The sequence below is a fragment of the Lingula anatina genome, chromosome 2, assembly GCF_051362555.1.
Source record: "Lingula anatina isolate TDL-2025a chromosome 2, LinAna3.0, whole genome shotgun sequence".
Taxonomy (NCBI): domain Eukaryota; kingdom Metazoa; phylum Brachiopoda; class Lingulata; order Lingulida; family Lingulidae; genus Lingula; species Lingula anatina.
The window spans coordinates 722,895-736,220 of NC_141768.1; the positions used below are offsets into that span (position 1 = coordinate 722,895).

General features: G+C 36.7%; 1 protein-coding gene across 3 annotated transcripts in view; it reads left to right on the plus strand.

Annotated features, from left to right (window-relative positions):
- LOC106152829 (uncharacterized) overlaps window positions 1-13,326 on the plus strand; it is a 54,287-nt gene that overhangs the window by 4,029 nt on the left and 36,932 nt on the right. For all 3 annotated transcript variants that reach the window (XM_087006396.1, XM_087006395.1, XM_087006397.1), the window contains exons 4-6: window positions 104-457; window positions 2,681-2,728; window positions 4,725-4,858. In XM_087006396.1, the coding sequence (XP_086862522.1) occupies window positions 104-457; window positions 2,681-2,728; window positions 4,725-4,858 (536 nt within the window). The remainder of the gene's footprint in view (window positions 1-103; window positions 458-2,680; window positions 2,729-4,724; window positions 4,859-13,326) is intronic.

A 13,326-nucleotide genomic window follows, 5' to 3' on the forward strand; every position in this document is an offset into this window, starting at 1 on the left:
CTTATTTGATCCTTATTGTGTAAATATACATAACTCTTTTCAAATATCTAGAAGTGTTAATACCTAATTCATCAAGTAAATAGATATTACAATTTGTTTACAGCAAATGTAACGGCACTAAGTGGAAAGGACTTCACCTGTAGCTTTCAACTACCAGTAAGAGAGTCTGTGTTTTCGACTTATGTCTTGTGGAATTCCCAGCAACTATTTCAGCATGTGCAAAATTCTGATGAGCCGATACATCGGTTTACCAATTTTACTGGGCTGAAAGACAGGAGGTACATGACCATTCTTGCTGGGCTGAAAGACAGGATGAACGTGACCATTCTTAACAATGGACATGTAAGCATGCGAATAAAGGCTGCAAGACCAGAAGACAGTGGAACGTACACATTCCAGCAAGTATTTTCAGACAGGAAGCCTATAAACACTTCTTTGAAAATAAATTTTGTTAATGGTAAGTGAAAGTACTCATATTTTCTACTAACTCAAATCATAAAGATAGAGGGCATGTTTTCCTGAAAGTCATTGGGCAATACTAAAAAAATGCATCACAGTCCTGATTTATATATTTAAAGGTAGTCTTCAGTGTTGCATCTGGGTACTAAAAACTGGGAAAGGGTGCTTTCCCAGAGATTTAGATCGATCTAAAGATTAAGATTTAGATTGACCTAACTCCCTGGGGGTTCCCGCTAAATTGCAGTCAGCCGAGCAGGCACCATATTTAATTACCCCCTTACAGCTTTTAGTAGGCAGGACAGACGCTTAAGCCGGCTAAGCTGACAGTAATCTAGTGAGACTCCCCACAGGGATAGATCGATCTAAAAATCTATGGAAATGGGGTGAAATACTACAATTAAAACATCATCAAGATAGAGCATGCTGTCCTTGTAATGCACAGCTGAGTACACTTCATACAATTCTTGTAATCACATGTATAATCTTCTTTACCTTTACTATAAACAGTGCACTCGGTAGGATTTTTCTAAGGGAGTACCGTAACCCTTGCCCAAAAAAAGAAGGGGTAATTTTCAAAATGAAGGGGTAAAATTAAAAAATGCTCATCAAGGTGTAATTACTATGTCACCTTATAGTGTTGTTTCTTTGGCTTTTTCTCCAAAAATCAGTGGGGGGGGGGGGGGGGGGGGGGGGGGGGGTGGTGAAAATATAACATGTAATTTATTAGAGATTTTACATTGCTTTTAAATTACCACAGAAACAATCAAAATACAACAAGTACGACTGCACTTCATAGCCAAAAATTTACAATCTATTCTTGACTGAGATTTAAAAATGCTCCTGGCCTAACTGCTTCCTTAGTAAAGTTTTTAAAAAAACAAGCGCTCTGTAATAGTTGGGAGATGGAGAGATAGAGAACGGCGCCAAAATGTCTGGACATTGACAAGTAGTCACCCAGTATCGGTCTCTGTCAAACAAGCATTTTTTAGTATACTATGTGAGAAGGGACACAAAATTTACATATTTAGCCATTTTAATCAATCAAAATGTTCATACTTCTTACTCTTCCTAGTGTTTCTCCCTAAAATTGATGCTGACAAAAAGTAGGTCAAGTCGGGAACATTAGTTTTACTAAATTGTTTATAAAAATTAAACCTTTGCTTTCAATTTGTAAATAATTACTAGAAATGTTATTTCACAGTTTGTTGAAAGATAATTTTTATTTATGTTTGTTAGCGCAGCACTTCAAGTTCAACTGTTTTCTAAGCTGGCCAAATCTGGAGCTAGCCGGTTGCTGCAAACCACTTTGTTTCCAACCGGCAAATGACTGCCAATAATAAACGATCTATTTTGTCTGTGATAATAAATTTTACACTTCAAATTTTCCGGGCAAGTGAACAGCCGAAAGTCACTTGCGTTTCCGGGCAACTACCAGCTAAATTTTAGTTGCCCGGCTGATAAAACTAGTTGCGAAACGCAACCATCGCAAGTAGGTATGTTGGACTCTGAAATCTATAGTAAATAACTTTGCCTACCTTGCATGACAAAACCTTTTAATTGACTGTTGTTTTTTTCCTTTGCTTTTCCTTTTTCTCGTCATTTTGTCATCACTGGTAATCAGCAGAGCTGGAAATTCCCGGTCGCCCGCTCATCAAATGCGACTAAAAATTTATTCTGACGACTAAAACTACAAAAGTCACAAGGGTTACTGGCCTAAAGTATTTGGTCTGGGCGAGTGATTTAAATTGGTCCTAAATGTATGGTTGCTCAATTAAAATGTTGAACAATTATGTGAATAAAAAAACGATCATTTCATCGTTGTTCATACCTTGTTTATACTAAAGAGAGGCACACGTGCTTTGACCTAAAACTTGCATATTATGACCAATCAGAGAAGATTACGTCATCCTCTGCGGGTCAGTGAAAGAAGAAGCATGTTTTAGTCGGGTAATTCAAATATCTTAAGAAAAAAATGAGACACTTGGGAATCAATTATGACATTTTCAACATGAGTCTGACCGTCAACAGTCAACGGACTGGTCAACATCGCCGATCTTCAAAGCCAAAGGTGTGCGTATTCGTACGCGCTGGGGCTCCAGCCAATGCGTAAAAACAGCAAAACAACGCGTAATTACGCACTCTCATACGCTAACGAGTTTACTGTATAAATGTATAAAAGTTATTGCAAAGCAAATTATAGAGATGTGCTTTACATTTTCAGCGGAGACCAATAGCTCCATCCCAGAGAACACCACAATCCCTGAGACTGGTAAGTATCGACCCAGCACTAGTTTAGCATTATATCTCTACTGAATTCATTCAAAGCCGTTACAAAATAGTGAATGACATTGTTGAAGAACCTGCATTTTTTTTGAAGTTGTTCTTGTTTGTAATTGTACCACCAGCGTTAGCGCTGGCGGTACACATGGTTTTAGTCCCGTCCGGTCCGTTCCACCGGCATGTTACCGTTACCGCTTCTCCTCCTAGACGGTAAGGGCCCCCATACCCATCTCTTGGATTTAGGTCACCTATAATCTCAACTCGTTCCACGTAAAATTTGGGCTTTGTCGGTATTGGGGTCTAGGTGTGGCACTCATTGCAATGCACCCTTGTCCAAAAATGGCAAAATTAAATGCTAATTATCTACCCTACGGAAGGAATTATGGGAAAAATTTCTACAGACGGCTTTCCAAAAGTCATATGTGTAGATTTCAAATATGCCCTTGGATTTGACCTTTGACCTTTATTTCAAGGTCAAACGGGCAAAAATTTTCAAAAAAATGAATTTTTTTACGAAAAAAAATTTATTTGCGCTGTTATTCAGACACCACACAGACTTAACCAATAATATTATTGGAAAATGTTACCCTTCAGGTCATCTTTCATCTATGTGAATTTGGGGTCAATCGGTGCATTTTCACGGGTGTAGCGGCCATAAGATACCGAAACTGAAAACTGTCTCTAATTCGGGAACCGTTAATGCTAGAGACCCATTCTTTTTTGCATTTTGTAGAGCATGTAAAGCCCAACACTGGAGGTGGTCTCCATTTTTTTGTATTCCATACGGTTTTCGAGTTAAGCTGTATCAAAAAGTACATATTGGTGGTGAAAGCAAAATGTGCAGTACGGTAATGGATAATAAATTTTGAACTCTGGAAAAATAAAACATAAGGCTTGGCAAAGCAGACAACTTGTGGTCAAAAATGACATTATTTCATCAAATTAGAACATCTGGAACTTTAGAGCACCTCCCATTTCAAGAATTTTGACCAAAATGACCTTTTCTGTATTTTAATTAATTTTTTCTGTACGAAATTTATGGCACATTATGGTAACTCCAAAATTATAACATTTAGTCCCTTATATCTCCAAAACTGGCAGAGATAGGTCCTTAGTTACTAAACTTGAATGGAAAGTCATATACTGGCAATCTAAATGTGACTTTGAAATTGACCTTTGACCTACTTTTCACCATGAGTTGAACTTTGCAAATTTTGGTTCCCTTTTATCTCCAAAACTGGCAGAGAGAGGTCCATAGTTACTTTTGAACTTGAATAGGAAGTCATATACTGGCAATCTAAATGTGACCTTGAAATTGACCTTTGACCTACTTTTTATCATGAATTGAACTTTGCAAATTTTGGTTCCCTTTTATTTCCAAAACTAGCGAGATAGGTCCATAGTTACTATTGAACTTGAATATGAAGTCATATACTGGCAATCTAAGTGTGACCTTGAAATTGACCTTTGACCTACTTATAATCATGAACTGAACTCTGCTAATTTCTTTCTCTTTTAACTCCAAACCTGGCAGAGATAGGTCCATAGTTACTATTGAACTTGAATAGGAAGTCATATACTGGCAATTTACTGTGACCTTGAAATTGACCTTTGACCTACCTTACGATGAACTTAACTTTGATTGTACCATTTTAAGTTATATATATTTTTTGCGTATTTTGAAAATTCTTGTTGATTGCATTTTTATAGCTTGTCAAGCATAAGACTGGTGGCTGTGTCCCTTATTTTGTGTATGTAGGGGTCTATACGAATGCGCTTGCTCCAGCTGGTGGTACAATATTCGGAGGCGGTATCGCCTCTCTGATCCTCTAGTTAATGTGTGTATTTTTTGTTTGATATTATACTATAGTATTAGTATAGCTGTTTCCTTGAAAGAAAAGTTGAGATGGATTGTTGGACTTGTTTTATGTTGCGTTGGGTTTGGGTTGTTGTCTATTTAAGGTGTTTCCTTGAATGATTTTCAGATTCACCTTTGCCACCAAAAGGCAATTGGGAATGGATTGCTGTAGTTGTTGTTTTGGTGACTGTTGGTGTTCTGGTTGGTCTGGTTCTTCTGGTTGTCTTTCTTAGGAGGAAGAAAAGGGGAAGCTGTACAGTGGTAAGGATATTTGTAAATTGTATTTATTATTTTTTTTTAATGTTTATAAATAAATTTTTCTAGAGTTTAAAAGTTCTAGACCTTTACTGATCACATATTTAAGTATGTTTTTTCTTTAGCATACGGTAAAGTCTTGAAAATTTTGTCGTTCTTGAAAACCTCGTCAGCAGACGATTTTCCGCCGACGTAATTTTTTTCCCTTTGAAAACTTCGTCGACTTTGAAAACGAGGTACTGGATAATTTTTGAAAAGTTCATCACCAAATATGGCCGCGTTGTCCAGCTCAAACATGAAGGTAATACGTCAGTTGATTCAAGACAATGATACGATCAGGATATCATTGCCGATAACACTCTCAATGGGAGATAGGAACAATAGTGCGCCCCTGCGAGCAGTTACTCACAATATAGATGGTTTAGATGTGAATTCCCGTTCTCAATTGCGGGAACGTCGGCCTTTTGTCTTTAGTTTCATTACTATTACCTGGCTTAAGGTGCGTTATCAAGCTGGCAAATAGAAGTCACAGGCCGCGGCTTTGTCACTTTTAACGCCGTTATTGTTATCGGCAGCTGTCTTAAATGAGGAAGACACAATGAAAAAACCAAGATATTATCTCAAATGAAATGTACCCATCACTTCTATTCATGTCCATGTTCAATTTAGGACCATTTAACGATTACCTGGCTCGTACATGGAGATCATTCGCAATGCGAATGGGACGAGATCGTTCGCGCTGTAAGCGAGAATAAAATGCAGTTTTCATATTAGTTCAAGGGAACTTCGTTCGTGGAAGATCGTCAGCAGGAGATCATTATTTACCCCCTCCTCCCCCTTTGAATTTTATAAATAATATATATTTTTCATTTTATCTTTTACCCCCCTCCCCCGCTCACGGCATATCTTCAGCGGAGAATCGTTCGCGTAATATCGTCAAGACTTTGTTCGCGTAAGATCGTCAGAGGGAGATCGTTCGTGATCCCAGCGAGACGAAAAGGCAATTTTCAAATCTTCATCGGGAGATTGTTCGCGATGTAAGCAATAATAAAATGCAGTTTTCATATTAGTTCAAGGAACTTAGTTTGCGAACGATCGTCAGCGGGAGATCATTATTTTAACCCTGCCTCCCCCTTTGAATATTATAAATAATATATATATTTAGTTTTATCTTTAACCCCCCCTTCCCCGCTCACGGCATATCTTCGGTGGAGAATCGTTTGCGTAATATCGTCAGGCCTTTGTTCGCGTAAAATCGTCAGAGGGAGATTGTTCGCGATCTGAGCGAGACGAAAAAGCAATTTTCTTATCATCATGGGGAGATCGTTCGCGATGTAAGCAAGAATGAAGTGCAATTTTCATATTAGTTCAAGGGATTTAGGGAACTTCGTTCGCAGAAGATCGTCAGCGGGAGATCATTATTTAACCCCTCCCCCCCAACACACACACACTTTGGATTTTTTTAAAATATTCATTTTCATTTTATCTTTAACCCCCCCCCCTTCCCCGCTCACGGCATATCTTCGGCAGAGAATCGTTTGCGTAATATCGTCAGGACTTTGTTCGCGTAAAATCGTCAGAGGGAGATCGTTCGCGATACGAGCGAGACGAAAAGGCTATTTTCATATCATCATCGGGAGATCGTTCGTGATGTAAGCAAGAATGAAATGCAATTTTCATATTAGTTCAAGGGATTTAGGGAACTTCGTTCGCGGAAGATTATCAGCGGTTGATCATTATTTAACCCCCCCCCCCCCCCCCCCCCCCCCCCCACACACACACACACACTTTGGATTTTTTTTAAATATTCATTTTCATTTTATCTTTAATCCGCCCCTGCCCCGCTCATGGTATATCTTCGGCAGAGAATCATTCGCGTAATATTCTCAGGACTTTGTTCGCATAAGATCATATCAGAGGCTTTAAACTTAAAGAATTTGCAGGTAAAGCTTAATTGGACCATTTTTCAAAATATTATGCTGTTTTTTTTTTTGGGGGGGGGCATATATGCAATACTGATAAAACATTTCAAGGAAAACTAATACCCTAACTAACTAACTTTAGTGATCAGTCTTACTAAAATACAGGTTGAGTTTGGAAATCAGCTTGATTAGACAATTTTTACAAAAGTAATGCAGGTTTTTTTTCACTTTTTCAGCATATTTTATCGACCATTATACTGGAAGCATGAAAACTGTGACATATTTTGTTTTAAAACTTGTAGAACCAATTCTGTGTATGATCATATCAAGTTTGAAAATAAGCTTAAAGGGATAATATGGTAATTCTCCGATCTATACGAATGATTTTAATTAATTATTTTTGGAAGATAATCATTTTGTTCGTAAGGTTTGAAATGCAATCCGCAAAAAATTGCCACGCGTTCGTATCCTTTGAAATACGAATGGAATATGGCTGTACCGGAAGTTATCTCCACTTACCTACATCGCTAAGTGTAAGCATTACTTTCAGATTAAATCACTGCTTTTAGCACAAACAAATTATTCTTGCGATATTGCAAATCAAACAAACTAAACAAAAGTCGTGTATTCAAGTTAAAACAACCTCTTAATACTAAAGAGGTACCGTTTCTCCCAAGACAGGACAACATCGTTTTTCCCTGTACAGTTTCTACCAAGACAGGACAACATCGTTTTTCCCAACTTATGTCAAAAACAGACAAGAATATTTTCATTTCCAGTACATTAAAATTTTTCTACAGGAATCATGAACTGTATAGCTGTTATTTGTGTTGCATATTTTATTTATTGCGTGTTTACTTTTAACATGATATCACAGAGAGAAAATTTGCAATATTAATAATTTCACAACCTTTACCCCATTACATAAACTTCTTCCGCCAAAAGAAAATGCTTGAAACTCCTCAACAACGTTAATAAACGATTTTACTTGATATAAAAATATCATCAGCTCAATTCAAGTCTATTTATGAAAGTCTTTTACAGCATATTCATTTGCACGTAATCAATGTAAATGTAAGTAGAAAAAAATGCAGAAGAACTGCAGGCAAATTTGTATAAAGCCAATGGAATCCACAAAAATTGACGTTTTCAGGTAAAATTTTAACTTGGCAATGTACCTATACATTGTCTTCAAGATTCCTCTGGCCTTATATATTATAAAGTAAAAGCTGAGTTGGCGCACAGGAGTGTAACAAGACATATGCATGGATGCACTGTGCCTGCAATTTTTTTGGGGCCAAGCATTATATTTGTACCACCAGCGTTAGCGCTGGCGGTACACATGGTTTCGGTCCCGTCCGGATCGTTCTGCCGGCTCTGCCAGCTCCGCCGGCTCCGCCGGATGGCTACCGTTACCGCTTCTCCTCCTAGACGGTAAGGGCCCCCGTACCCATCTCATGGATTTAGGTCACCTATAATCTCAACTTGTTCCACGTAAAATTTGGGCTTTGTCGGTATTGGGGTCTGGGTGTGGCACTCATTACAATGCACCCTTGTCTAAAAATGGCAAAATTAAATGCTAATTATCTACCCTACGGAAGGAGTTATGGGAAAAATTTTTATAGACGGCTTTCCAAAAGTCATATGTGTAGATTTCAAATATACCCTTGGATTTGACCTTTGACCTTTACTTCAAGGTCAAATGGGCCAAAATTTTCAAAAAAATGAAATTTTTTACGAAAAAAATTTTTTTTGCCCTGTTATTCAGACACCACACAGACTTAACCAATAATATTATTGGAAAGTGTTACCCTTCAGGTCATCTTTCATCTCCATGAATTTGGGGTCAATCGGTGCATTTTCACGGGAGTAGCGGCCATAAGATACCGAAACTGAAAACTGTCTCTAATTCGGGAACCGTTAATGCTAGAGACCCATTCTTTTTTGCATTTTGTAGAGCATGTAAAGCCCAACACTGGAAGTGGTCTCGGTTTTTTTGTATACCATACGGTTTTCGAGTTACGCTGTATCAAAAAGTACATATTGGTGGTAAAAGCAAAATGTGCAGTACGGTAATGGATAATAAATTTTGAACTCTGGAAAAATAAAACATAAGGCTTGGAAAAGCAGACAACTTGTGTTCAAAAATGACATTATTTCATCAAATTTGAACTTCTGAAACTTCAGAGCACCTCCTATTTCAAGAATTTTGACCAAAATGACATTTTCTTTATTTTAATTAATTTTTTCTGTACGAAATTTAAGGCACATTATGGTAACTCCAAAATTATAACATTTAGTCCCTTATATCTCCAAAACTGGCAGAGATAGGTCCATAGTTACTATTGAAGTTGAATAGGAAGTCATATACTGGCTATCTTTCTGTGACCTTAAAATTGACCTTTGACCTACTTTTCACCATGAACTGAACTTTGCAAGTTTTGCTTCCCTTTTATCTCCAAAACTGGCAGAGATAGGTCCATAGTTACTATTGAACTTGAATAGGAAGTCATATACTGGCAATCTAAATGTGATCTTAAAATTGACCTTTGACCTACTTTTCACCATGAACTGAACTTTGCAAATTTTGCTTCCCTTTTATCTCCAAAACTGGCAGAGATATGTCCGTAGTTACTATTGAACTTGAATAGAAAGTCATATACTGGCAATCTAAATGTGACCTTGAAATTGACCTTTGACCTACTTTTCACCATGAATTGAACTTTGCAAATTTTGCTTTCCTTTTATCTCCAAAACTGGCAGAGAAAGGTCCGTAGTTACTATTGAACTTGAATAGGAAGTCATATACTGGCAATCTATATGTGACCTTAAAATTGACCTTTGACCTACTTTTCACCATGAATTGAACTTTGCAAATTTTGCTTCCCTTTTATCTCCAAAACTGGCAGAGCTAGGTCCATAGTTACTATTGAACTTGAATAGGAAGTCATATACTGGCAATCTAAATGTGACCTTAAAATTGACCTTTGACCTACTTTACACCATGAACTGAATTTTGCAAATTTTGCTTTTCTTTTATCTCCAAAACTGGCTGAGATAGGTCCGTAGTTACTATTGAACTTGAATAGAAAGTCATATACTGGCAATCTAAATGTGACCTTGAAATTGACCTTTGACCTACTTTTCACCATGAATTGAACTTTGCAAATTTTGCTTTCCTTTTATCTCCAAAACTGGCAGAGATAGGTCCGTAGTTACTATTGAACTTGAATAGGAAGTCATATACTGGCAATCTATATGTGACCTTAAAATTGACCTTTGACCTACTTTTCACCACGAATTGAACTTTGCAAATTTTGCTTTCCTTTTATCTCCAAAACTGGCAGAGATAGGTCCGTAGTTACTATTGAACTTGAATAGGAAGTCATATACTGGCAATCTATATGTGACCTTAAAATTGACCTTTGACCTACTTTTCACCATGAATTGAACTTTGCAAATTTTGCTTTCCTTTTATCTCCAAAACTGGCAGAGATAGGTCCGTAGTTACTATTGAACTTGAATAGGAAGTCATATACTGGCAATCTAAATGTGACCTTGAAATTGACCTTTGACCTACTTTTCACCATGAATTGAACTTTGCAAATTTTGCTTTCCTTTTATCTCCAAAACTGGCAGAGATAGGTCCGTAGTTACTATTGAACTTGAATAGGAAGTCATATACAGGCAATCTTTCTGTGACCTTAAAATTGACCTTTGACCTACTTTTCACCATGAACTGAATTTTGCAAATTTTTCTTCCCTTTTATCTCCAAAACTGGCAGAGATAGGTCCATAGTTACTATTGAACTTGAATAGGAAGTCATATACTGGCAATCTAAATGTGACCTTAAAATTGACCTTTGACCTACTTTTCACCATGAACTGAACTTTGCAAATTTTGCTTTCCTTTTGTCTCCAAAACTGGCAGAGATAGGTCCATAGTTACTCTTGAACTTGAATAGGAAGTCATATACTGGCAATTTACTGTGACCTTGAAATTGACCCTTGACCTATCTTACATCTTACGAAGAACTAAAATTTGATTGTACCATATATATTTTTTGCAAAAGTTTAAAAATTCTTGTTGATTGCATTTTTACAGCTTGTCAAGCACAAAACTGGTGGCTGTGTTCCTTATTTTGTGTATGTGGGGGTCTATACGAATGCGCTTGCTCCAGCTGGTGGTACAATATTCGGAGGCGGTATCGCCTCTCTGATCCTCTAGTTTTATCTATAAATTTAGTGCATTTTATATTATAATCAAAAAAACCCCTACGATGTTAGTTTATGTCACCTGTATGCACAAATCCTCTGTAAAACATGTTATGCATCATTGTTCTGACACCCCATCTTGTTTGCTTTCACAGGATTGAGGCAAACAATGCTAGTTACCTGCAGGAGTTCTATCTTAATCGTCCATTTAGCTGAAACTTCATAAATTCTTAATTAATTGGCGGGTTAAGTGCCCTTCAACCCTCAGGTAGCCTTTGTCTTGAGTGTATCGAAAGCACTCTCGCTAGCTATTCAATTCAATTCAATTCAGTATGATGGAAGGCCCTATAATTTTCTATTAGTATTAGTTTTTTTTAAATTTTCAGCTTCATAAACCATTTAACGACGTAACGCTGCATCGAGGCAACTAAATCTGTCTAAACTGACAAACTATAGGCTGCATTTTTATGGTCTATGAGTATTGCGTTGATTTAGAAAGTTTAGGCATTTCAATTTGCTCATTTTTCAATTAAATTAATTAAAGTAATCTTGTTATACTCGTACATTTAATTTTAACTCTTATCATTACAATATCAGATATAAAATATAAGGCCACACTTTTTTAATTTTATGGATGACATCCTGCGCGCGCACGGATTTTCGCCCGTTCTCAAAAAAAAAAAAAAAAAAAAAAAAAAGCCCCCCAGCCCCCAACGAAGTCGGTTGTCGCAAACGTTGTTATTGAATTTGCAAGGAAATGAGCTTTCTGCGCATGCGTATTTTCGCCACGTGGAAATGCGGCCACGTTGCTGTCAAATTCATCTCTAGGATTACTTTCAAATTACACAACAATAAAAGTCGTCAAGAGAACGGGCGCCATCGTTTTGGATTGGTATGCCATTGATATTGGGCATGGAGATATCACCTTTTTATGTACAGACACAGATGTGTCTGTACATATTGCCATCGCCTGCGTCTGTCGTCGCCGTCGCCGATGCCGATGCCGATGCCGATGCCGATGCCGTCGCCGTGCACTTTCCTTGTAAACACGATAAGTGGAGGGCAGTTTTACTTTTTGGCTTTATATTTACAGAGCTGATGAATATTCATAAAACGCAGGTCAAGTTCGAAAATCAGCATGATCGGGCCATTATTGTCGAAGTTATGCTGTTTTTTAACTTTTCAGCATATATGCAACCCTGTAAACACATTTTAAGGAAAACTGTTAGGCCTGTTGTCATGAAACTCACAGGAGTAATCAATCTTACTAAAACCCAGGTCAAGTTCGAAAATCGGGATGATCGGGCCACTATTTTAGTAGTTATGCTGTTTTTTCATTTTTCAGCATATATGCAACACTGTAAACACAATATAAGAAAAACAGATAAGCCAATTGTCATTAAACTCACAGGAGTGGTCAATCTTACTAAAACGCAGGTTGAGTTCGAAAATCAGCATAATCGGGCCATTATTTTAAAAGTTATGCTGCTTTTTCACATTTCCTCAGATTCAATTCTTAGGCATGTTAACAGTCTAATTATTTTACTAATAAGATACATAAAAGTGTTTGTTTGACATTTCCTGCATCTTTACAACATTGTTAGTTGATTATGTAAAAATGATGGTAAACTTGTTATCGTGTATTGTGTAATAAAGTGTCAAAAATGGAAATAAACTCATATCATTGCAGTTTGTCAGATTCAATCATTCACTATGTTCAGAATCTCAGAATGGAGGAAATTGGACATTTAACACTATTCTATTGATATTTTTCCCATCTCATCAATTTTCTTAGTTGATCATATAAGAATTGCAGTAAACTGTTTATTTTGTTTTATGTTAAAAAAAGTGTTAAAAATGGAAATAAACTCATGTCAGAACAGTGCTGTCTTGTTTCACATTTCCTCAGATTCAATTCTTAGGCATGTTAACAGTCTCATTATTTAACTAATAAGACATGTAAAAGTGTTTGGTTGACATTTCCTGCATCTTTACAACATTATTAGTTGATTACGTAAAAATAATAGTAAACTTGTTATCGTGTATTGTGTAATATAGTGTCAAAAATGGAAATAAACTCATATCATTGCAGTTTGTCAGATTCAATTATTCACTATGTTCAGAATCTCAGATAGGAGGAAATTGGACTTTTAACACTGTTTTTTTTTTTGATAATTTTGCCATCTCATCAATTTTCTTAGTTGATCATATAAAAATTGCAGTAAACTGATTATTTTGTTTTATGTTTAAAAAGTGTTAAAAATGGAAATAAACCCATGTCAGAACAGTGCATGTCAGAAAATGTCTTTGTTTACATTTTGGCATTTTCAAGTTGTG